Below are 25464 nucleotides of genomic sequence, written 5' to 3' on the forward strand. Positions count from 1 at the left end.
TTTACTTCGCCTTCCAACCTCTTCCCCCTGTGCTCCCAGGCAGTTTGCTCAGACAACTATATTTGACTTAGGGGATGGGCTGCTTTGTATAAACGTTAGTGATAGGGCTCCCCTGGTGGCACAGTGGTTGAGAGTCCGCATGCCGATGCAGGGGACACAGGTTCATGCCCCGGTCCAGGAGGATCCCACATGCCGCAGAGCGGCTGGGCCCGTGAGCCATGGCCGCTGAGCCTGCGCGTCCGGAGCCTGTGCTCCGCAACGGGAGAGGCCACAGCAGTGAGAGGCTCGCGTACCGAAAAAAAAAGTTAGTGACAACTAGCCCTTTAAACTGATGATGAATAATTTAAAGAAAAGGGAAGTAGACTCAACATTGACTAACAAAGGTAATAAAGACAGAAACAAGAGGCACAGCCTTGGGGGGCCGGGGACGTGGGGATAAGACAGGAATCGTAACTGATCTGCATGTGCACAGTCACCAGGAAGTCAGAAACCGTCATTATTTATTATCAAACTCTATAATTTATAAAATTTGTTTTATAAAAATACTTACAAAACATTGATCAAATCAACACAACCATATTTTAGAAGGTAATCTTCCAGAAATTTACCAAGCAAGGAAGTCACTCTGTATTTAAGGAGACAGAAGGAAATGACAGACGATGATAAAACAAGTTGCTACCAAAAGGGGATACAAACGTGATACAAAAGAACCCAAGAGAATAAACATGTGATGCTGGTAAAGGATTTGCTTGCTTTGAGTAGAGCCTTGAGTAACCGCCAACATCCATCTATGTGCAAACTAATAAAATATGTACCACATAAAGTGCAAAGTTTGGCAGACATCTGTGAAATAGCAGCTAGTGGATAACGAGTTAACACATGCTCTGGAGAAAACGCCATTTTTTCTGACCTATTTGTAAATGAAGGATACAGAAGAAGATCCTATAAGAAGCAAAGAAAAATTCTAGCTCTTTACCAGAATAGTCTATATCACAACCAGGCACCTAAGCCACAAAAGCCCCAGAGAAGAACTAGCCAGCCCCTAAATTGTCCATCACCCCCTCCCTGGGACCAGCTGGAGTAAAACCAGAAGCAAATCTTCAAATATCCTCCAGCTTTGAGCCCTGCTCAGCACAACAATATTCCCATAATTCCATGCTCTTAGGGAAAGAAATTACATTCACCTGCGTTTTATTTTGAGCCAAATACCCTTTGGGCAAATCAAAAAGAGATGAGTATTCACTGCTCCCCTCGTCCCTCAGCAATGTCTTATGGCTTAATTAAGACAGTAATGACTCTGGGGACAGAAAACATGTTCGAATTCCAAGCCAGCCCCAGCCTAGCACGTTCCCTCACCAGGCAGGAATCAGGAAAAACTGAGAGCAAGCCCAGCTGAAGGTCACCACGCCAGGGGGAAGGTGACTCTTCTCCAATTTTAAAAAGAGGAGGAAAAAGCATGAGGCAGCAGCCGTTGGTCCACAGAGCTGTGTTCGTATTTGACCAAGGAGTCAGGGCCACGCAGATTACAAATGTATGCACACAAGCAATACACTAGGTAGGCAGTGGGAACCGAAATGGGATGTCCTTTTTTGGTGTGATGATTGGGACACAAAGACACACAAAGACACACACACACACTCATCAGAAAATATTTTCTTTAAAGCAAAGTCCACAAATGAAAAACTATGATTTTTCTCAGCAAATTCAAACCTTTCTAACCTTCTGCATTAAAGGCATCGTGTGACAAATCAGAGCAAGCCCACCCCGTCCCACTAAGAGGAGCACGCCAGCTTCTGGTGAGAAGACCTTCAAGCTTCCCAGAATGATAGATGGTGGCGGGGTTACCGCTCTAGTTATCAGGCCCAGTGTCAGGATCCACAGAAGCCCCCAAGCTCCCCTCTTCATCTATCATTGACTACAACGTAGTAAGACAGACAGAACAGATTTCATTCAAATCAACTGCACAGTTGGGAGACAGTTTTCAATTTTATTCCATAACGAGGGTGGCTTTATTGTTGTAGCTACTGAAGGAATACAAAGTGGCCAGATTTCTGGTCCATAAAAAGGCCAGTGTTAGAGTCTGGAGGAATGTGAAGTTGAGAAGAGGAACTCTTCTGCAGATTTATGTGTAGGTAAAGTTAAAGCACAAATCAGGGAGAGTGGACGCTTTAATATGGCTCTTCTTTAGCGATATTTATAAAGCCTTTGAACTGAGCCCAACCATTCAGAGCTGATACCGTGCAGTGTTCTCAAAAACTTATCAAATATTAAAAACCCTATTTTGCAGAAAAACAACACTTTGCATGTTGGAGAGACAGAGTCATAGTTAAGCAAACTTCCCTTTGTTTTCCACCAAGAGAAATTCAAGCTTTTTTTTTTTTACCTTTTACATTGGATGAAAGAAGATCTTTTGCTTTGTTGCAGAATCAGTAAGAAACTGGCAACTTGGAAATGTGTATTGCATTCATCCTGCACTCCCCCTACAGGATGGCAGTGTCTGAGCACTTAGGGAGCACAGTCCTGGGGACTGGGTCGGCTATAGAAAAGGCTGAAACAGGTCTTCCGGTCTCCAGAGGCTGCCAGTCTCCTGAGGCTTCTGGTCTCCAGGAGCTTCTGGTCTCACTCTGTAGGAATGAGACAGGCAACCACAGTGAACGTCTCTGTGGTCTAAGATTATCGGAGAAAGATTTCTGAAGAAGGCAGGAATTTAGCTGAGCCTTGAAACAAAGGGAGCAGGTAGATAACTGTTTCCTATTTCCACTTCTCTGCATCTACTATTCCCTCTACCTGGAACTCACCCATCATCTCGTCTTCTCTGAAAACACTATTTTTCCTTGAAGAATCCCAAAGTCTAAAGTCAGGGCATCTTCCCACCAGCCCCACCTCTCAGCCCACCTCTTTCCTTCCTGTTCCCTCAAGTCATTTAGTCTTTGCAAATTCCGTCAGTTACGCAGTAAGCATTTTGACAGAGAGCTGGGTTGAACACAGGACTTCCAGACGTAGGGGCAAGATGAGATTGTCCCAAGGTGGAAATGCAGACCTCATGCTTCCTGTAACAAGATCCCATCAGCCAAAGGCTATGGTGTTGAAAATACATGCTACGTATAAAAAGTAACTTGCCTTGAAATTTTTCTTGAAACTAGAAAGGTTGTCATAAATGCTCCAGAGAAGGTGGATTTTATGTGCTCTAATTCAGATTCCGTTTACTCAGGGGTCAGAGCCACTGAAAACCTTGACAAAAAGATAGTCAGGCCGCATACCTCTCTGAGGACTCTTTCAAACTCCCTCTAACAGGGTGGATTAAGGATCTGGAGGTATTCAGAGGGAGGGAAAATTCTATTGTGGAGACAGATGTGTCCAGGAAGGCTTAGTGAAAGGCGTACAGTCTTAACTTAGGTCCCAAAGGACAGAAAAGGGAGAGAGAGGTGGAGAGGGGTCAGGAAGGGTGTCTGGGAGGGGCAGGAATAGCCTAAGTTAGGATGCCTCAGTGGTCAGGCAGGGAAGGAGCTGTACGTGAGGAGGTGGGGCTGCTGCTCAGACTTTGCAGGGTAGGACCCGGCTCATGCTAACAAGGGTGCTTTTCCTTAAAGCAAAGGCTACTGATGACCTTTTTTCTAGGCATCTTAGTCGGGTGCCACCAAGTCTGACCCAAAAGCCAGACTCCAAGCAGGATGTGGGAAGAGGGGTAGGCCAAGTAGTAGAACAAAGGTGAAATCCAGCACTTGGATCTAAGGTTCAAGGCATTCAGTTCAGGGTCGAGGAGGAGTCTGGAGCCATAGAAGTAAGGGAGTCTCTCTCATAACAGAGAGAGGTCACAGCGGCCTCTGCACGCTGCATGTAGAACAAGCCTGGGAAGTCAGACGAGTTCCATCCCATGAGCCACTTCTGATGAAATCATAGTAACTGCCTTGGAGGGCTGTGTTGCCAAGGACCCACACTCCTCACTGTAGCCTGCAGAACTCTCCCGGCGGCAGCCCTGTTCACCTGTCCACCTGCATTTCCTTCTTGCCTCTGCCCTCCCCTTGGCTCACTGTGAGGAAAAACGTCCCCAGAGTCACCTCTGCCCCTCAGTGGGACCAATATTGACACGATGCTGTCTGAGACATTCCCACTCCTGAGGGAGCTCCTGCAGGGACTGGAGGACCTGTCTGTCAGGGAAATTGTAACCCTTGAACATTGGATGAGAGAAGCCCTCATGGAGTTCTTCCAACTCTAACCTTTTAGGATGTAATCAAGGTGATGACCAAACAGGTTGGTCCAAGGTGTAATTGACCAAGCTTTTACAAAAGGGAACTGCCAGGTCCCTGTGTCACACTCAGCTGTCAAGTGGATTAACCAGGACTAAAAAGATGGCACTTTGAAAACCCAAAGCACCAAAACCAAAGAATTAAATCAGTGAGATATTAGTGGGTTGTACTTGAAGATAAAATTAAATACTTAATATTTGTCTGTTGCATACCAAAGCAAATTACACAAAGTAACTCATAATGAAATATTTAATTAGCTGCTCTGAAATGAATTTGTTCTCAAACCATTAATCTAATTAGCACCCACAACTTCCCTTTCGCAGCACTTGCCTCGTTTATGTATGAGGCCGGCACACAGCTCACGTTTGTCTACTTATGTATATGTATATCTCTAAGAGCCTCCTGCTTGTAGTACAGACTATTTCCTGCTCCCTTGCCTCCCGTATTTGTGGGTAACATTCATTATCCACAAAACAAAGAAATTGCTCCAAATGAGAAACATTTGATGTTTCAAAGTGCACAGAGAAGGGGCTATTTTTTCAACATGCATTGCAGATGTGGCAGCTGAATGCATGTGCATACACAAACTCTAAATGAACAGCCTGCATAATAGTGACAATTATATGTTGCAATATGTTCCGTTTCTGCTAATCAACTCAGGAAGCTCCAAAGAGGGGGGAAAAAAAGATTGTCGTTTTGTTCTTTTAAATATTGCAGCTTGTGGACTCTACCTGCTTACTGATAAATTTGACATTATTGAAAAAATACTGAAATAAATTTAGAAACAAAAATTATTCCCACTGAAAAATTAGATAATTAACATTTTGAAGGCAGCCGGAATGGGGAATAGCTGAGAGAATACCAGTACAATACTGCCATCTAGAGGCAACTATGGGAAGCTACAGCTTTAAAAAAATTTTTTTTTCAGATTGCTCTGTTCCAGAGATGTAAAATAAGCAAAATAAAAAGGTTTGCTGGTATATCCGATAAGGATAGGAAAAGGAGGCTTGGAATTCTAAAAACTAGATTCTTATTACTCTGACATGGCTTAAAGTGGAGCTCTCCAAACTTTTTTCACTTCTCTGGACCCTGGGGTGTTTGGGAGGCTGAAAAGGAGGGCAGGGTTGCTGATCTGGCAGAGAGGGCTGTGACCAGGCCTGCCAGGAAACTGAATACATGAGTGGGGCCAGGCTTAGTAATGCCTGTTCTTCCTTTTTTGTTTTTGCATTTGTTTAGGGCAATCTGAAAGTTTGTATGTGAAATCTCCGGATGTTTTAACTTGGCAACTTAAAAAAAAAATTTAACTGTGCAGTGCGAATGAAACATGTCTGCGGGACAACTTTGGCTCAACGGCAACTGGTTTGTGACACTTGGAATGAAAGAAAAAATATTACTGGTGAATCCTGACCCAAGGAGAAAGGAAGAGAGAACCTAGGAAGTTGTTGCCAGCTTGGAAATGTATAAAGAGGGATTGGGGGCCACACCTAGAAACTCCAGCCCAGTCACATGGGAAGATAAGAGTCTAACATAACAGTAGCCTTAGCTCTCCAACTGTAATTCATGGACTTCTGTGAAAAGGACTTAAGGGAATGTGCACAATCTTGCAAGTGCAAACACAGTAAGCTCTTTCCCCACCTCATCACACAGGGGAAAATCGTCCATAACGCTGGTTTCTCTGAACCCTGGTTACAGCTGAGAAAGCTCGTCACAAGAATTGTGACCCAGGAAATGGGAGACACCCTGGCAAAGAAAGGAAGGAGAAGAAAGCTTACCAAAAAAATGCCAAAGGCAGAGAGAAACTGTCAAAGAAGAAAAACATGGGGCTTTCATTTTGGTATTGTTTTCAATCATTGCAATGAACAAGTTAAAAGTCATAACTAACTATGGCCACAGTATCAAATAACTCAAAGAGAGTAAAACAAAAATGGTATACAAAGTGATGCCAAGCTCTGCATATGTCTCTATGGAGCAAATAAACGTTGGCAGGTAAAGAGTGAAGCATCAGGCAAGCTGGGATGTTGCAATTGATTTGCACTCTTCAGTTATCCTGTACTGAGGTGCTCTGTGTGTTCTGTGTTTTCCCTCTGGATAAAATAATCACAGGTTTATACTGTCACAGAACAAAGAGAATCATGATGTATGTTTCATAATTTATTAATATTTAGCTGATTCCACACACTTTTGCTAAACAGAGGAGTGAAGGAAGGACATTTCAGAAGTGTGTTCACAAGAACCCAGGAGGAAGCAGGGAGGCCAGGGGCACAGTGGTCAGTGTGGGTGAAGGTGGTGCATCTCCTCTCCAACTTTCCCTTCTCTCTCTTTACTGATTTTTTTTTTTTTTTTGGTCTTCTTGTTGCATCAATTTATGAAAACAAGGTGTTAAAATCTCCAATTATAACTGTGGATTTGTTCTGTGAGTTTTTCCTTCATGTATTTTAAAGCTGTATCGTGTGCATCCCCTATATATTTAGGATTTCTGTGCCTTCCTGGTGAATTAAAATATCATTATGAAATGTCTCTATATGTAACAATAATCTCTGTCTGGAAGTCTGCTTTGTGTGAAATCGATATAAGCACAGCAGCTTTCTTGTGCTTATTATTCCATGGTATAGCATTTCCCCTCCTTTTTTCACATTCTAACTACACGTATACTTATACTTAAATTGCTTCATTTATACGTAGCATCTTGTAGAGTCTGCATTTTTATGCAGGCAGTCTCTGCCTCTTAAATGAAGAGTTTAGTCAATTCATTTTAAGTAATTAATATGATTGGGTTTAATTCTACTACCTTGCTATGTGCTTTCTATTTTTTCAATCTTTCTTGTTTGTTCTTATTGTTCCTCTATTTCTCCTGGCTTATTCTCTTTTGAATTAATCAGATTTCAGTTGTAGAATTTCCATTTGGTTCTTTTTTAGAGTACCCAGTTCTCCACTGAGGTCTCCCATCTGCTGACTTATTGTGTCCATCTTTTTTTTTTTTTTTTAAGTCTTTGAACATTTTTATAATGGCAGGGTTTTGTTTTGTTTTTTTTTTTTGCGGTACGCGGGCCTCTCACTGTTGTGGTCTCTCCCGCTGCGGAGCACAGGCTCCGGACGCGCAGGCTCAGCGGCCATGGCTCACGGGCCTAGTCGCTCCACAGCATGTGGGATCCTCCCGGACCAGGCACAAACCCGCGTCCCCCACATCGGCAGGCGGACTCCCAACCACTGCGCCACCAGAGGAGCCCTATAATGGCAGTTTTAAAGTCCTAATCTGCTAAGTACAATATTTGGGTCCTATCAAAGTCTATTTCCATTGACTGGTGTTTGTTCCCTTGACCATAGGTAACACAGTCTGATTGCTCACGTGTCTAACAACTTTTTATTGTATGTTGGACATTGTGGGTGATGTTTAAGGAGTCTGGATTATGTTATTTTCTCTAAGGAAGGCTGGTTTTGTTCTGCAAAGGAGCTAATTATTGGCAAATTTCCTTTCTCTGGCTTGATTTTATTCTTGTTAGGGTGGTTCTGTTTCATATTTGTTCTTAGTCCCAGGACATGGCTTTTATGTCTGTTGCAGGGGTTGGCAAATGTTGTCTGTAAAAGCCAGGTAGGAAATATTTTAGCTTTTGTGAGCAGTATATGGTCTCTATCTCCTTTTCCTTCTTCTCCTTCTTTTCCTCCTCTTCTCCCAGCTCCTGCTGCTGCTGCTGCGCTGCTGCTTTTGAACAATACTTTTTAAAAATGTAATAATCATTCTTAGCTCACAGGCCACACAAAAACATGCCACAAGTGAGATTTGGCCATCGTTTCCTGACCCCTGCTCTAGAGCATGGTCCGTAATCCTAGCATGTAGCCTTTATGAGTTCTCAGCTGAAGCCCTGCAGTGTTTATTGAAGACATTCCATTCAGGATTGGCCAAACTTCAATGTACACCGGCTAGCTCACTGCAGTCACTCTCTCCTAAGCCTCATGAAGCCTCACCCTGTGGAGGTACAGCCAAGCTCTCAGCTAAAGACCCAGAAGAAACCTCTAAGCTCCACAACACACTGAGGTCCAAAAGGTGCTAAATGGAAAGAGCTGTGCAGGGGAAGCAGCAGCTCTGTCTTGCCTGGGTTAATTTTCTCTCTGAGGCTGTACATTTTCGGAATAGCCTGAAGAGCTGTCCATGTCCTCACTGTCTGTGATATGTTCTTACCCTCAGGGGAAACACTGATCCAAATCTTATAAAATAGTTAAACAGTTACTCATGACATCATCCTTACAGATGATTTTGCTCTCCTCGTTCTAGTATCGATTACTGTAAAAAAAAAAAATCACTATCATTCGGACTTCTCATCAACTTCTGGCTTCCTTCTCATGCTTACAAAGATTCTGCTATAAGCTTCAGGTTAAAAAGTCAGTGCTTAACCAAGACAGACATCCTCAGAGCCTCAATGAGAAGGACAAGGCACTCTTACCTATTGATACTTTAAGTAATAGACTCATGAGTACAAACTGCCAAGCTGACACCACTTAGACAACCGCAGATTGTAGCAGGAGACTGAGTCAGGATCTCCAGGACTTTTTTCTTTTAGTCCAGAAGCAGCCACTTTGTAAAAGCAGATTGCAGACCCAACATCCAGTGCAACAAGTATTAGTTACATGGAAGTGAATGAACTGATAAGGTGAATACAATTGTGGTTATTTGTATTGGGATATTATTTATCTTCTTCTTGTATACTGGTATTATTTTTAATGTTCTATTTTCTTATGGACATACGATGAAGCCCTTTCTCTTTCTTCTTGATCAACGCCTAACCTTTATTTTAAACTAGGGATTAGAAAACGATGGTCCATGGGCCAAATCTAGCTCATCACAGGTCAAATCTAATCTCTGACCCCATCGTTTACACGTTGTCTATGGCTTCTTTTATGCTGCATTGGCAGATTTGACCACAAATCTTATAGTAGACCCATGGCCCGGAAAACTGAAAACATTTACTATCTCGTCCTTTATAGAAAAAGTCTGCTGATCCTTGTTTTAGACTATGCCTTTGCAAACTGAAATGAACTATTGTTTACAACACTGTCTAATTCAGAGACAAATGTTTTTTGCTAAGTCTTTTGATTTTAAAACCAAGGTAGTGGACTTTCCTGGTGGCACAGTAGTTAAAAATCTGCCTGCCAATGCAGGGGTCATGGGTTCGATCCCTGGTCTGGGAACATCCCACATGCCATGGGGCAACTAAGCCCGTGTGTCACAACTATTGAGCCTGCGCTCTAGAGCCCGCGAGCCACAACTACTGAATCCCGTGCGCCTAAAGCCCGTGCTCCGCAACAAGATAATCCACCGCTTGCTGCAACTAGAGAGAGCCCACGCACAGCAACGAAGACCCAAGGCAGCCAAAAATAAATAAATTTATTTTTTTAAAAAAAGAGGCAGTTTTTCAAGGGATCAATAAGTTTTGTTTGTTTAAGCAGGATATAGTTAGAAAAATCAATTGTGTAACCGAAGCTACGCATGAAGTATCAAATGAGAATAAATCTCATTTAATCAGGTATGATATGCCTCCCATTGAGGAACAGGAGTTGTACTTCATATGTGGAACAAAGGCTCACAAAGCCCTCCCAGGAGACCGGTCTAACACCTGTTTTGTGGATTTCTGGATCCTGGAATTTTAGATCATTTCCTGACAGACCAGGTCCCTTAGTAGATTTGGAGAATTTCACAGTGAGAGAGAAATTCATTCACATTTACAGGTACTCCAGGAAAAGCTGATAGAAATGAATTTCTTAGGTTTGGTTTTCTAGCTTCAAATCATGAGTGCAAATAAAAGCAACAAAAACTCTTCTGGCCTATTGAAAAGACACTAGTAGATTCCACGTAATTTCTCCAGACAGAGGTTAATATTTTGGCCTTAGTCATTGCTTAAGTCCACGTGGTACTGGATTTGCTGACCATACTTCAAAGAAATTTATATTTAACTAACACCTTTTGCTGCACCAGTGTTAATGAATCAGAACAAGATAAAATAAAACTAGCTTTTGTGATCAAAAATAATCTTTAGGAATTATGATCACAAGGATGGCTTTTAGAAAAAGTGTCCAAAGTCTGGAAAAAGACAAAGGGGCTTCTGCCTGTGTTTCAGTGTTGTGTTGGGTGTAGTCTAACAACCCGCCCAGAGTTATTTTGATTCTCTAGGAGTGTGTGCCTCTGTATGACTTGCTATTTACTATTCAGGATATTTTTCGACTCTGTAAGGGTAGATGTTAACTCACAGAAAACAGAGATGTAAATTATTCTTGTCCAATAGGAATGAAAATGAAATTTATCTCTGGAGAGATGCAAATGGAAATATTATAACCCAAAAGTTATGGCTTATTTTATATATAACTTAGCAATCTGATTCCAGCATCCTTTCAATGACTTTATATACCTAAGTCTCTCAAATTATCTTTGAACCAGCTTCACTATTCTGCTGAGTCTTCATTAATGAGTTTAATAAATTCTTGACACAGACTCACTTTTTAAAATTTTAGATATATAATCATTGACTACCTTCCTAGATGCTTGGGTAAAATATGAAAGCTAGAGAGAGTTAAGGATTTTTTTAAGATAATAAATATTTAAGTCTGTTTCCCAATGTAAAAAAAGGAAGCCATGAAAAGAGGACTATTAAAGATTCAGTCAAGAGGAGACAATTAATGAGTCAAATCCCAGAAAAGGAGCACAAAATTCAAAACGTGAATGGCTGGATGACTCTTGATTAGAAAAATGACCAACTTTTCCTCTGATGGTGAAAAAAAGAAGTATAGTTGTATACATAGATAACTTTGTAAGTTAAGAAGCAAGAAGTTGAAGATGTTCATACCACATAAGCTGTCTGTTGCTGAGACTGAGGGTTTGGTGGTGTGGTAGGTAATGGGAAGGCATGGTAAGGGTTTGAATGGTCACTGGTAGAAATGAGAAAGGGGGCCAATTTGAAACAACCTTGCTGAGGTGAAAAGGGAATGTGTTGGCTGTACTAATCTCAATGTGGGATTTTTGGTGAGAATCAGGGATGTGTTGGAGCAAGTTCCAGACGATTGCAGTGATGTATTGTGGAATTCAGGGAGGAGAACACAAGAGAGAAAGCCAAGATGTGGCTGATGGATGTGGAGGAGGTGGACGGTATGCAGAGACTGGGCCCCATGACAAGGTTGGCGAGGCACAATAGAGCAAAGGAGTCAGCAGCAAAGAGGCACAGGGTGAGGTTGGGGATGGAGGCTGCAGGTGGACGGTTCCAGATGATGACGAGGTTTCATCTACCTCGTGGCGGCTGATACTCACGTTAAGTATGGGTCTCGGTCAACCTTTCAGAAGACACTGGGGTAGGGGGTAGGGACAGGCTGGTACATATGACTTCACTGAAAAATATATAGGTGACACTAGGCTCTCGCACACTGGTAAAAGAGTAAGAAGTTCTTTTTTCATAGGGCAACGCTTGACCTCTTCCAGATATTCTGTGTGACCCAGAGCCTGAAGACCACAAGGAAGGGGAGAAGAGTAGAGTAGAGATACCCATTGGGTACCCAGCACTGCGGCGGGCCCTTCACACACACCATCTCATTCAATACAGTAATAGTGAAAGAGGCATATTAGCATCCCAACTTCTTAGATGAGCTAATAGGCTCTGGGAGGATAAGCTATTTGCCCAGTATCGCAGGTAGGAAATGTCAGGGCTCATACCCAGAGCTATCAAGAGGCCAAAGTCCATTTTCATAATTACTACAGCACAGTCTCCAGGAAAATAAGGAAATAAGGGAACAGGATTCAGGAAGGGGAGAGAAGTGGGAAAAGCTACTTAATAATTTCTCAAGATGTACATTCAGTCACCTTGTTTTTTCCAAAGGGGGAGGAAGCACTAGGTACCCCTAGAATTGCCCTATACAGCACAACTGTACCTATCACTGCCCATAGGAAGCAATTAAGATAAAAAATATTGAGAATCCATAAAGCAAACATATACTGGAAGTACAGAAAAGAACCCAGGGACTTTGTATCTTTGTTCCTGGTTGCTCTGCCTCAGAGGCTCCTTTCAAGGTATTTACATACCAAGGTATTTACGTACCTCGCTTCCTTCATGTCATTACTCATAACCAGCTTCGTAACACTGGTCTTCCTAAGGATCCAGCTGAAAATTACAACCCACCACCTCAACCCTCACTACTTGGACACTCTGTTCATCTAAGATATCACATATTTCATTTGTTTATTGTATCCTCCACTAGAAGAACATAAACACCATGAGAGGGGGACTTTGTCTTTTTTCTTTTTTCTTTTTTTTTTTACTATTGCATTCCCAGCATCTAGAATGGTTCCTGGCACATGGTAGAAGCTCAAATATTTTAAAATTTATCTCAAGGTCAGGCAAGTGCCCGATGACCTGTGGCAGACCTTCCTAATTCTTTACCAAAAATCCCCCTTCCTTCTTATCAGTAGAATTGTGTTTGAGGGCAGCAGCAGCATACCAAAAATAAATAAATAAATGCTAAACCATTCTATTTCCCAGCTTCTCTAGCTGATGATGGCTGTGAGCCATCGTCCTGGCTAATGGGCTGGAAAAGGAGGTTCCTGGGCGAGGCTTCCGTTAAAGCTCTTTACAAGGCAGTGGCTGTGGATAAAGTGGAAAGAGGGGAGGAGCCACTACCCTACCCTGGACCACCTTCCTCTGGACATCCAGTCCTATGAGGGAAAATAAAGCCCTAATTTTTTGAGCCATTGCTTGGCTGTGTTTTCTGTGACTTGCAGCTGAATGCAATCCTGTGTAAACCCCAGGGTCAGAATTGTGCTTCCCACTTCCCCCTCCTTCAAATCTAGTCCTTGCCATCCATGTGTGGGAAAGCTAGGTGTGATTGGCACCCACTCAGCCAGCTATATGGAGATTACGGCTTGTTTAACAGTCCAGTCCATCGTGGCAGGACAAATAATACCGAGCACAAGAGAGTGAAAGGCTGGCTGCTTTTCCTGTGCAGACCTAGCAAATGTTGGGTTCTCTCAAATTTCTCTAATCAGGAAAAAACATCTAGAGAAAGTAGAAGAGAGGATGAAATGCTTCCTAAACATGGAGAAGTCCCTTCGTTTACAGGCTAAGAATAAAATGCAGAGGTATAGTCAATATTCCCTGATACAATCAGGATCATCCCCGGCAGATATTTTTAAAATGTAGATTGAGTCCCTAGCCTAGAATTCAATGAAATAGAAACACCCAAGACAGGTCTCCTAAACCTCAATTTTGAGAGAGCTCCCCTAGTGCTACTGATTTACATCCTGGTTGAGAACCACTGCTTCAGTGGTTTCACACTATCAAACCTGTTATGGATTGAACTGTGTCCCCTTGAAATTCATATGTTGAAGGTCTAACCCCCAATGTGACTGCATTTGGAGACAGAGCCTACAAGGAGGTAATTAAGGTTCAATGAAATCACACAGTGGGTTCCTCATCCGATAGGACCTGAGCGTTCCCCGTCTTCCCCTCCATCTCTCTGCCATGTGATGACACAGCAAGAAGACGGCTAGCTGTCTGCAAGCCAGGAAGAGGGCTCTCACTAGAATCTGACTATGCTGCCACCTTGATCTCGAACTTCCAGCCTCCAGAGCTGTGAGAAAATAAGCTTCTGAGTTAAAGCCCCCCAGTCTACGGTATTCTGCCACAGTAGCCACAGCTAATACAAGTCTGTAACCGAAGGAGGTGACCACCCTACTTCCCCATGTTCTCTCTAGGGTCCTTACTAGTCTCCCAAAGTACCCTACTCATTCTCACCCTTATACTTGTCTCCCTCCATTTGGAAAACAAGTTGCTAAATATTTACTGAGTCTCTGATTTAGTGGCAGGTGCTAAGAGGGAATGTAAGGATATATAAACAAACGTGTTTACCCCTCGAGCTACCTGGAAGCAATAGAACTGTAAAATAAATTTAAGAAGAATCATTTTCCCATCTACAAAATAGAAACAGACTCACAGACATAGAGATCAGACTTGTGGTTGCCACGGGGCTGGGGAGCGGAGGGAGAAGGATGGACTGGGAGTTTGGGGTTGGTAGATGCAAACTATTACATTTAGACTGGATGAACAACGAGGTCCTACTGCACAGCACAGGGAACTATGTCCAATCTCCTGGGAAAAACCATAATGGAAAAGAATATAAAAAAAAAAGAATGTATCTATATGTGTAACTGAGTAACTTGGCTGTACAGCAGAGATTCACACACATTGTAAATCAACTATACTTCAATAAATTAAAAAAAAGAATAATTTTCCTCACGCTTAACCCTTTCAGTGGTTTCCCATTGATCTCAGGACCGAGATGGCCTGCAAGGCCCTACACCACTGGGCCCCCTTTTCTCACTCCCTCCCTACAATCCAGCCTTCTTTCTGTTTCCTGAACCCACCGGATCCTTTTCCTCCTGGACTCTTTCTACACATGCTGTTACCACTGCCTGGCCCACTCAGAAACCTGCTCTCCTCCTCGTCTGTTTCCTACCAACTCTGCAGGGTTAAGCACAGATGTCACTTCCTCGGCAAGGCCCTTCCCGCCCTTCGAGTTAGATCTCCATTAAGCGCTCGCAGAGCCGCCCTGTGACCTTTTTCTTCATAGCACTAATAACAGGCATGGCGATTTAAACAATTATTTACTGACTTGTTCAACAAGTGAGGTAAGGACAATGTTTATCTTAGTTATGGTTCTGTGCCCAGCACTCAGCATATTATAGCATATTCTTATTAAAAGAATAAGATCTAATAAGACAAGAAATCTCATTAATTACCAGATATGTAGAATAGTCATTAAAAGCTCAGGTCAGGAGAGGGGGTAGAGCAGCAGAGTGGATAGGCTAAGCCACTGCACAGAGCAAACACCTCAACAGAGTCTGAAAGAATCCAATCAATCTGACGCCATTTCTGTTAGGCCTATTCAGACAGCACTCACCATTCAGAGTCCAGCTCTAAAAATACGTTCACAAAGAAAACGGACTAGTTACTCCATGCCATCTTGATCTCTTCCTTCCTTGGAATCTATATTATAAGACAACAGAAACACAGCCATACAATGCTCATTTGTATTGGGTAATAGTCTTGAACTGTCTTCTAATCATTAAACTTGTGAATGCCCTTAACAGTCTGAAACTTGAAGGCAGCAAATAACATGTTATTCATTTATTCATTCATCAGGCATGTAATGTATTCAGTGCCTGAAGTTCCAGTCCTGGGGACCTCAAAGCGAGATAAGGCAGAGTCCCTGCTCTTAAGCAGTTCAGTTTATTGGGCCAACAAGTAAACAGGTCCTTGTAATATGATGTGACAAGTGCTGTAATAAACACCAAGTTCTGGACATTCACAGAAGTGGTTTCTCACTCAGATCGGGGGCCTATATAGAAGGCTTCCTGGAGATACCCGAGCTGAGTTAAAGGTTTAGAGTTTGTGGCCCAAGACTTGAGAAGATATTCCAGGCATAAAGGAGCAGCCTGGCTTCTTCAGAAACCTGTATGAAGTTCTGTGCAACTGGTTAGGTTATGTCCATAACGTGAAGCCATGAGGCTAGAGAAGTAAGCAGGCCCAGAACACCAAGGTCTTTTGCTAGTTTATGTTTATATTTTATTCTACAGGCAATGGAAAGGCATAGAAAGATTTTAATCAGAGAAAATCCATCTTATGGCTTAGAAAGCTCACCTACAAGTAGATGAAAGATGGTAAGGCTGGGTTCAGTGAGCTCTTTAAAGTTAATGAGAAATGGAGAAGGCAAGGCCCCACGGCAGTAGAGGCATTAGCTGAGATGTTCAGGGATTAAATGGATAAGATTTGGTGATGTGACACAAATGCGCCTTTTCCCTCCCCTCCCCTTTTCCCTCCATTACACATCAAAGGCAACCTCTGGTTCACTGTTACACCCAGGCTTCATCACCCCCACCACCATACAGCCCCGCTTTCTTTTAATTTCTTGTCATTGTACTTTTTGACTGCAGATGCACACCTCAAGTGTTAATAGAAAGCTTTTTAAAGGAGAAGCACCGAACTTGAATAGCCGGAATTTCAAAAACAAAATAAAAAAGCCACATTCTTCTTCTAGAAACCTTTTCCAGTTCCTAAGTGGTGTTGCCCTTCAATCTCCCTCTGATCTGACGCCATCATATCCCAGGGACCGGAGATCTGTGAGAGTATCTCAGAAGTTAACATTCTCACATGTGGGAAATCAGCCCACGTGGATATTTTAATACTAAGATGCTGCAATTAAAGAGGCAGTACTTAAGGAATAGACACAAGGTATTCTTAACAGAACCACAATACTGGGATGGCTGCCATATTACACAACTATTTGAAACTCAAATGTGGCAGTCTGAAGCAAGAGATGAAGAACAAGTTTGACCCAGGTAAGACTTCTTAGAGGTCTGCTTTACAGGGAACTAGAACCTGCCAGGGCCAACTGGGCAAGATGTGGGAAGGGGAAGCAGCAGCTCTGCCTCTGCTTTAAGGACTGGGGATTTGGAGTGGCTGAGCCACTATGACCCCCACTCCCCCCATTGCCCCCACTCCACACTGCAGAACCGCTCTCACCCAGTAGAGGCCAACTGCCAGCCTTACCTGGAGCTCCCGCTTGCTCTCTCACTTCTGGAGGCTGATGAAGACACTGCAACATAAGCAGTAAACACTAGGTCACCAGGATAATGGAGACCCTGGCAGTCATAACTCTAGCTCATGAAGGGATCCTGGGCATTGCCTCAATCCTTTCTTGCTGATAGGAAATCAAGATCTGGACTGAGGCCTCCCAACAATGTCCTATCTGGGCCTACAACAAACATCGCCATGGAGAGGACCCTTTGAGGGCCAATCCAGAGACCTGTAGATAACCTCAGAAAAGCCCAATCATGGGACTGAGGCAATATCTGAAAATTGGCCTGAAGCCCACTTGACACCAATTGAGAAATGCAAATCAAAACTACAATCACACCAGCCAGAATGGCCATCATCAAAAAGTCTACAAATAACAAATGCTGGAGAGGGTGTGGAGAAAAGGGAACCCTCGTATACTGTTGGTGGGAAGGTAAATTGGTGCAGCTGCTACAGAGAACTGTATGGAGGTTCCTCAAAAACCTAAAAATAGAGTTGCCACAAGATCAGATCAGGCTTACCTGAGTAAATCTGAAGGAGAGCGTCTTTCATCCTGAAACAGACCATCCTGTTTCAGGGCTGGAGACGTGGGGAGGGAGAGTCTTTTATCAGTACTATCAGGGCTTATGTGGGGTTGCTCAAACACTGTTTCTCTCTGGTAAACAATTCACCCCCGAATGAGCACCCTCACAGCTGTTACAAAGTGTTTTGCTGGAACTCAGTAACTGCAAGCTCACCTGCTGGAACTAGACTACTAGTTAGGTGCAACTTGCCCTTGGACCTGTATGTTTCAGCCACACCAAGTGCTCTGCACATCCTCAGGAAATTAGCATCATTAAATTATCCTTGATTTAATAGACACCTTTGAGTTACATAATCTCTCTCGCCAACATTTGGTTTACATTTCTATTACTGCACTTATTTGAAGGGTTTATGACCTGTCTGCCCTATTAGATACCAAGTTCCTTTAGGGCAGGTACCTGTCACATTAGTCTCTATACCTCCAGAGCTTATCGTGATGCTTGGTACATGGTAAGCTATTTAATATTTGTTGAATGAATTAAGCAGATTCTGATTGTCTCTAACCTGTAACTGGGGGGGAGGGGAATCTACTCTCTCACTGAAGACCTAAAAACAGGAGAGCAGTAAGACTAAAATTTAAATGTAGGTTTTCTTCGGCTTACTTTTAAAAATAAACATGAAAAATACTATTTGATAAAAAATCAGTTTTAGTTAGTAAATGAAGAATACAAGAATAGCTACATTTGAAAGACTGTGTGAAAGATTGAAAAATAACACTAGGACCTTAAGAACTTAACAGGCAAAGGACATGAAGAGACAATTCACAGAAATGAAAAATACATGGCATAAAAAAAAACTTTCCAACCATACCAGACATTATTTACCAATTAAAAAATACTTACTAAAATAGCAAAGTTTTAACCAAATGGTAATTCAGAAATGATGGTCTGAGGCAGAAGGTCACTTGTACCCTCAGGTATTTAGGGGAATACAAACATAGCTACGTGGAGAAAGAACTTTAAAAACAAGGTATATATGTGAGACTTTGTATGTATACATAAAAACATGTGCATATACATAAAATAAAAATCTTGATGCTTTTCTAAAAATATATATTCTAAGGAATGAGAATGTTCACTAGAATTTATGCAGTATGACTTAAAAGTTAGCATGGTTCTACCACTTATTAGCTATGTGATCTTCAGCAAATTATTAATTTTCTGGGCTCAGTTTCCTCATCAGTAAAATGGTGATTTAAAAAAAAAAAAAAAGACACCTACCTTACAAGGTTCAATGAGAATATATAAAAAGTTTAGAACAGTGCCTGGTATATAGGGTGCTCAATAAATGTTAAATGCTATTATTCCTCATATTAGAAATTTGTAAACAGCCTAATGTTTAATAATAAAAGAATGATTAAAAAGATTATGGTTAATCAATACAATGATATATCATAGAAACATTAAAATGTTCATGAAGAGTTTTTAATAATGTTGGAGAAATGCTTATACTATATTAAGTGAAAAAGCATAATATAAAGCTATATAGTATGATTTCAATTATGTAAAATATATATCAGTATACAGAAAATGATCTAGCAGAAAACATGCCAAAATATTAAAAGTGATTACTGTGGGCAGTAGAATTTGATTGCTGTTGTTTCTCTTCTTCATACTTTTCTATAATGAATCATTTTTTACAATAAGGAAGGTATGACTTTTAAAATCAGGAAAATACCATAGTTTTATAAGGTTAAAATAAGGTAAGAAATGGGTAATTTTAAAAATTTATATTAACGTCCAACTCTTCGTGTGTAAACGATGTGATACAGAAATTATTGTGGCTTTCCAAAACTCAATTATTTTCTGTTGAATTTACAAAAACAGAGCATTGTACTAATGCAAGTAAATATTACAAGCAACATAAGGCAGCAAGTATCCCTTGGTTGAATTTGCTTATAACCGTGTGAAATTTAGAACAAACAATGCATCCCCTGACTTAAGATGGCCCACATTTTACTCAGGCCAGCCTCTCCCACTCCCAGGCACAACTTCTAGCATCTAGGTGGTTCTGATCCAGGATTCCTTCTTACCCTGAACAAGTGAAAGCCTTGGTGGGCACTCCTAGAGATCTTCCTTCTCCCAGCCCCACTTCATGCTCTGTGGCTTTTACCTTCTCTATTCATCAAACTAAAAGGTTCTCATCCCTTTTGCAATTTTCAAAGGGAAGAATTCCTGCCTGGTTGTAAGAAGGAGAAAGAAGATTAGGTATTCCCTTCACTCTGAAGAAACTTTCCAGGGCGCTTTTCAATTCTTCATGCACAATTTTCCCCCTTCCTAAACAGCTTTAGGGTGGGTCTGTGTTCCTCAACTCTTGACCTTTCAGGTTAACTTACCTTATAATTAGTCCAAAACACTATGTTCACTTCAGTCAAACAACTTTTGCCCTCAAAGCACTGTCTATTAAATATATAGATATCTGCGTATATAAATATCATTCAAGACCTTAACAGTTTTAAACGACGGCACTGAAGTACACAAAATTTACAGGAAACTTTGGGAAACTGTTCACATTCTTAGTAAAGTATTTCTTTGGAGCAAATCTTGAATGATGATTGTTTATCAATCAGCATTTTCATCTAAACAGGACTGAGTTGGACATTATATATTTCAGCCACAAAGCTGAAAAACCATTCTAGCTAATAGGCATCAGTCGTTCACCTAAATGTCCATCCACATTGCATTAACCAGATCATTTTCACTGAATTTTTAAAAGAAGCAGTTTAAGCAGAAACTCCCCAGATGTTAATGTACTTTGTTACTCATGTGACAATCTTCACAGTAAAAGTTACCTTTATAATAAGCTATCAGTTTAACAAACCCCAAACTTTACAAATACAATACAATCTAAATGCACCATAAATTTATATTTGTTAATCTTGATATTAGAACATTTAAACATTTCTAACTACATAAAAATATGACAAACAATATAAAATAGAAAGAAATTTGTTGACAACTTACTTCCAAAACATCACTATTTCTTATATTGAAGTTAAGCAAGAAGACAGCTTACACAGCTCTCCAAAAAACATATAGTGTTCTTAGTGGAGTGTTATCAACAAAAATCAGCACAGTCCCACAAAATAATGTCTTCGATTTATTATCTTTTCCACAGTACAAGTTTTTCACAAACCATAAATCTTTGCAGTTACTGAGTCTGTAAACAAGTGCCTGAATCCCCACATCCCCCTAGTTTAGTATATGCTTGTGAATGTTTTAAGTCCTTCAATCAAGTTTTAACTCTTCCACTTTGTGTAAGGAATCAAGAGCCTCTCTCTTTAAATTATTTATATTTTATCATACAGCCTGCAATGCAGAAAATCACAGTGAAAGCCCTGGGAAAAACAAAACAACATGGTCTTTACAGCAGGACTTGAAACTTTATAATGTTAAATGCATTTAAAGAAGCTTCCCATAATAAAAGCGTGGGTTTTCATTTCCAGAAATCAAGTTAATTAGAAACCCTATGTTCTACTTAAAAACCCATTTTGATCTAAAAGTGAAAACAGTCCCCTATCCATAGTCATTTTATAAACTCTATACAGTTTCACTTGCAGAGATATTTTTCCAGTCTGAGAAACAGTAGTGCAATTAGTTTTACTCCTTTTAAGTTATTTTAGTCCAGGATGTAAATAGCTCTGTGGAAAGATAAGAAGATGCTCTGGTAAACAAGAAATTTTTGCAAGCCCATGCTGGCTTACTAGTCCATTAAAGCTTGTTAAGTCCATAGTGGCTCTCAACAAAATGTTGTATATATATCACTAATAACAAAGCAGAAATAAATAGGCAAAAATGACTGTAAACTGTCTCATCTCTTAATGATTTTTCAGTAATAACTGGCTTGACAAATTGATTATATAGTCATTTAAATAAGCAGACAGTAGACAGTTGCTCTTAAGGACATTCCACTATGGCATCCACTCTGGAAAGCCCCAATGGAGTTACATTCCTAAAATTAAAACAAAAAAAGAGGAGTGAAGGATGGGAGATAAAAGTTTAAAGATGCCACTTGAATGGAATTCCACCAAGTCAGCCAGTTCACTTAGATTTCTTCTTAAAAAGGCTTTTAATTTTTGATGGCTTTTTGCTTTTCTCTCCATTATGGCAAAGGTCATGTGGGATGCTGCTTATCCTGGCAACACCTGGGGCTTCCTGAACTGGTTTGCTGTCGTTGCCAGCTGAGGAACATGATGTGTGGCGAGGTTTAGGTACCGGGATGCCACTGGAAAGCTGGTTCATGCTACAGGATTTCTCCAAGATGCCATTGTACACTTTGCTTGCAGGACTGAAGATCATGCTCTTAGTTTCTGTCAGACCTACACAATCAGGAGAACCCCGGGAGATATCTGCAGCTATGGGCGAATCTCCTCTGGATGAATCCTCTAGAGAGAGCTCATCTCTTGATATTTTTCGTGGAGACAATGTTTGGTATATCTCAAGGCTTGAAGGAGGAGACTGTTTCCTTCCAATGGAAGAATTTAAGGAGTCACATTCTGAAGCTGTGTCTGGCACTTCCCTGGATGAGATAGAGGCAAAGGTAAAATTTTAAATCAATACGTTTCTTAAGGGTACTGGCAGACATTCTAACTAATTCTAACCAAAACATCTTCCACTGTTTAAGCTATGGAAATATTAAAGGGAGAGATGTTAAAATTCTATACACATTTCAACAAAATTAGAAAATTACTACTTTAAATAATATGACTTATCAAAATGTTCAATTTTTAACATAAACTATGATAATGATACCTTCCAATCTAGAAAATATTATAACTTAAAGTTACGCCTTCTTCAATTGTCAGAGAAATGAAAATGTTTAAATTTTACAGGTTTTTACCATTTCAGCTACTTCTGTGTTTTGTTTCAACACTGAAAATTTTTCTTTCTAAATCACATAGTTGACATATAGTTGAAAAGATGAATTTTAGTCACCACCTTCTCCCTTTACTGTTTAGTCATTAAATTGATTAAATATAGCTTCCTAAGGAAGGAAGAAAAGAATATACTAAGCTAAAATATAAGCTCTCCCAAGTTTAAAACAGAAGGGAAGAGAGGTGAGATACACTGGGGTGGGGAGTGGATGGCAGGTGAAAGGTAATGACACTGAGCTATTTTTTTAAAGTAGACATTCAATAAGTTATCACAAGTTTATTCCTTTGTGATTTTTCCCTCTTTTCCACAGTGGCAAGAGAAATAAAGAGGACTGGAAGAAATAAAGTTTACAACCCCAAAGCCAACATACAGTAAACGCTATCAGCTATTCCTTCAAAATATACCTCAAACCCACCCTTTTCTTCCTGTCCCACTGCTACCGTCCTTCTTCCTGCCCTACCAGTTACCTCAATGATCGCAATAGCTTCCTAATTCGTCTCCCTGCTTCCATTCTTGTTCTTCCCTCTGAGTTACTTCTCTGCACAGCCCTTAAAGTGGTTTTTAAAAACTCAATCAGAGCACAGTCTCTTGCTCAAAACTTTCCAATGCTTCCTCACACACTTAGGCTAAACTCCAAAGTCCTTGCCAAAGGCCGCAAAGCCCTGCATGGTCAGGTCCATGGCTATCCCTCCAGCTGCACGGTGTACCATTTTCTGCCTCTTCCTTGTTCCTGCCACATGCCAATCTTGCAACTCCCTCAGGGCTGTTGCACTTGCTGTTCCCTCTGCCTCATCTTTTTTCCCCTCCATCTCCACATGACTCAAATGCTCTCTCTCCAGAGATGCTTCTCCTAACTACCCTATCCAAAGCAGCATTCTCTTTCCTTTTACCTGTCTTTGTTTAGCATCCCAGAACTTATCACTACCTAAAATATTTTATATTAACTTATTTATAGTCAGTTTCCCCAGAAGAAAGGAGACAATGAGGGCAGGAAGTCTTATTAACTTTTGTATTCTCTGGAATAGTGACAAGCTCATAATGGATATTAAGTAAGTATGCAAGGGAGGGAGGGAAGGAGGAAGGGAAAGAGGGAGGGAAGGAAGAAAGGAAGGAGGGAGGGAGGGAGGGAAAAGAAAGGAAGGGAGGGAGGAAGGAAAAAGAGAAGAAAAGATAAGAAGAGAAGAAAGAGGGGAAGGAAGGGAGGGAGGGAGGAAAATTCTGAAGAATAGGGATAATAATTTATTCATTTTTGAATGTACCATACCTGAGATGAATAGTGTTCACTCTATGAACAGAATGATTACGAAATGAAAAGTAGAGTCAAGGTAAAAAGTAACTGGCAAAAGAAATAAGGTGAGAGAAGGAAGAGAGCTGAAGACAGAAAGGCAGGAACACATATGATCATCATCTACCAGCTGGAACTAGGCCAGGACCTAGTCTCACCTGTCTTGGCAGCTCAAGTCATTAGCAAGTACACGGCACACAGCAAGGACTAAATTCATATTTATAGAGTAAATGAATTGAATGCTCTCTCACCTTGGATGACCTATGATTACTATCATTATTCATGTTATGATATGCATGTTTATTGATTTTGACATGTATTTTGTTAATACCATACTTCAGTTATATATTAGACTGCTAAATGTATTTAGTCTTTTCTATGAACTTTACTCACACATGTATGTGAAGACTGTCTTTATTACACTACAAGCTTTCAGAAGGTATAAAATCTCCTGGGCAAATAAAGACTTAAATAATGCTTTCATTTTATACAGTTACATGTACTGCATAATTTTGCAAATGCTCTTACAATTGATAATGGATAGTGCTAACAGAGGGCAAGGGGCAGTTCAGATAGGAAGAAATGACTCAGAAATCAATTACTGGTAGGGACTTTCCTGCAAGGCTTCTTTTTGGAGTAGATGTCCATTAATCAAACAGCATATATCACTGTTCCCTGGAGCTGTTCACTGTTCCTTCAGCTTCCAGAGCTAGAAGCTGATCTAGTCAAAATTTTATGAATTTACTTTCTATTCTGTTATGTGGTTTGGCTGCTTTGTGTGTGAAATTCTAAACTAGGTTAAAAATATTTTAAAAACTAGCTTCTAAAATCTAAATAATGTGTGAAAAGAATACTGACCTAACTTAGGAGACCTAGATTCCTGTCCTGGTCCTGCCATTAATTAGCTGTACAATCTTGGGCAAATCACTTAATTTAACCAGATCTCAATTTTCTTGTCTAGGTAAGAGTATTTGATCAATCTCTAATACTACTTTTAGTTCTAATATCCTAATTCCAAAACAAATAATAATCTGAAGTGTTGCTTCTTCTGCATAACTAGTCAGACTTGGAATACAGGTCTAGTACACCTTAAAATCTCCCATTTTTCCCAGAGCATATATTCTTCAGAATATTGAATTTAATTATATGTACCATTTATGTCATTTTTCTACTTTTATTTTTTTCCCACAGTGACGCGTAGTTGAATTTATGTAAGTTTAATGCTTTACATTAAAGTTAAGTATAACAAGGCTTAACTCAAGGTAAGGTTTAAATGAGCGTATACGTGCAATAATGCATAGAACATAAAAGATTGGTAAATAGTAAATGTTTGTATTATTATTATTTTGTAAGGATTCTGGTGGCTCAACACTTAAAAGACTAAAATGGAGAGGAGGAAGTTGTCTGAATCCAAATTCTTCTCAAATTTATGAGCTAGCTGTGAATTTCTGACAGTGCTCTTTGAAATGAGGGCTGAACATTTCCATCAGTGCAAAAAATTCTACTGGACAGCAGAGCTCTAGAGTTTTCCTACTAATTTCCGTAAGCCACGCAAATTTAGTTTTGTCAATAGAGCCATCTTACTGGTGACTACAGTTATACTGCAAAGGTTAGACAAAAAAGCTGGTCATAAAGTGCTAACCAAGCACAGGTGCCTCAGATTCTCCAGTTGCAATGACAACACAAAACTTGTACTATCTCCTTAGGAATATGCTATAATGATCACTTGCTAATCATCAATTTTACTTTCACTAGCAGACGAAACAATTATGTGTGAAGAATCACATGACAGAGAGCCACCAGGGCTTATGGCAAGTGTCCAGCCCATTCCTTCTGGTTTTGTTTTTCTTACAAGAACAGTGAAGACTTCA

The 25464-nt window shown here is 40.6% G+C and overlaps 1 protein-coding gene across 1 annotated transcript in view; it reads right to left on the reverse strand.

The window, feature by feature from the left end:
- Positions 1–20515: 20515 nt before the first annotated feature.
- Positions 20516–25464, reverse strand: part of STIM2 (stromal interaction molecule 2) — a 168645-nt gene continuing 163696 nt past the window's right edge. The window contains exon 12 of the mRNA XM_029234816.1: positions 20516–21952. Within this exon, the coding sequence (XP_029090649.1) occupies positions 21475–21952 (478 nt within the window). The 3' untranslated portion in view covers positions 20516–21474. The remainder of the gene's footprint in view (positions 21953–25464) is intronic.

This window comes from Monodon monoceros, unplaced genomic scaffold (assembly GCF_005190385.1).
Source record: "Monodon monoceros isolate NGI ecotype Baffin Bay Population unplaced genomic scaffold, NGI_Narwhal_1 Super_Scaffold_20, whole genome shotgun sequence".
Classification (NCBI taxonomy): Eukaryota; Metazoa; Chordata; class Mammalia; order Artiodactyla; family Monodontidae; genus Monodon; species Monodon monoceros.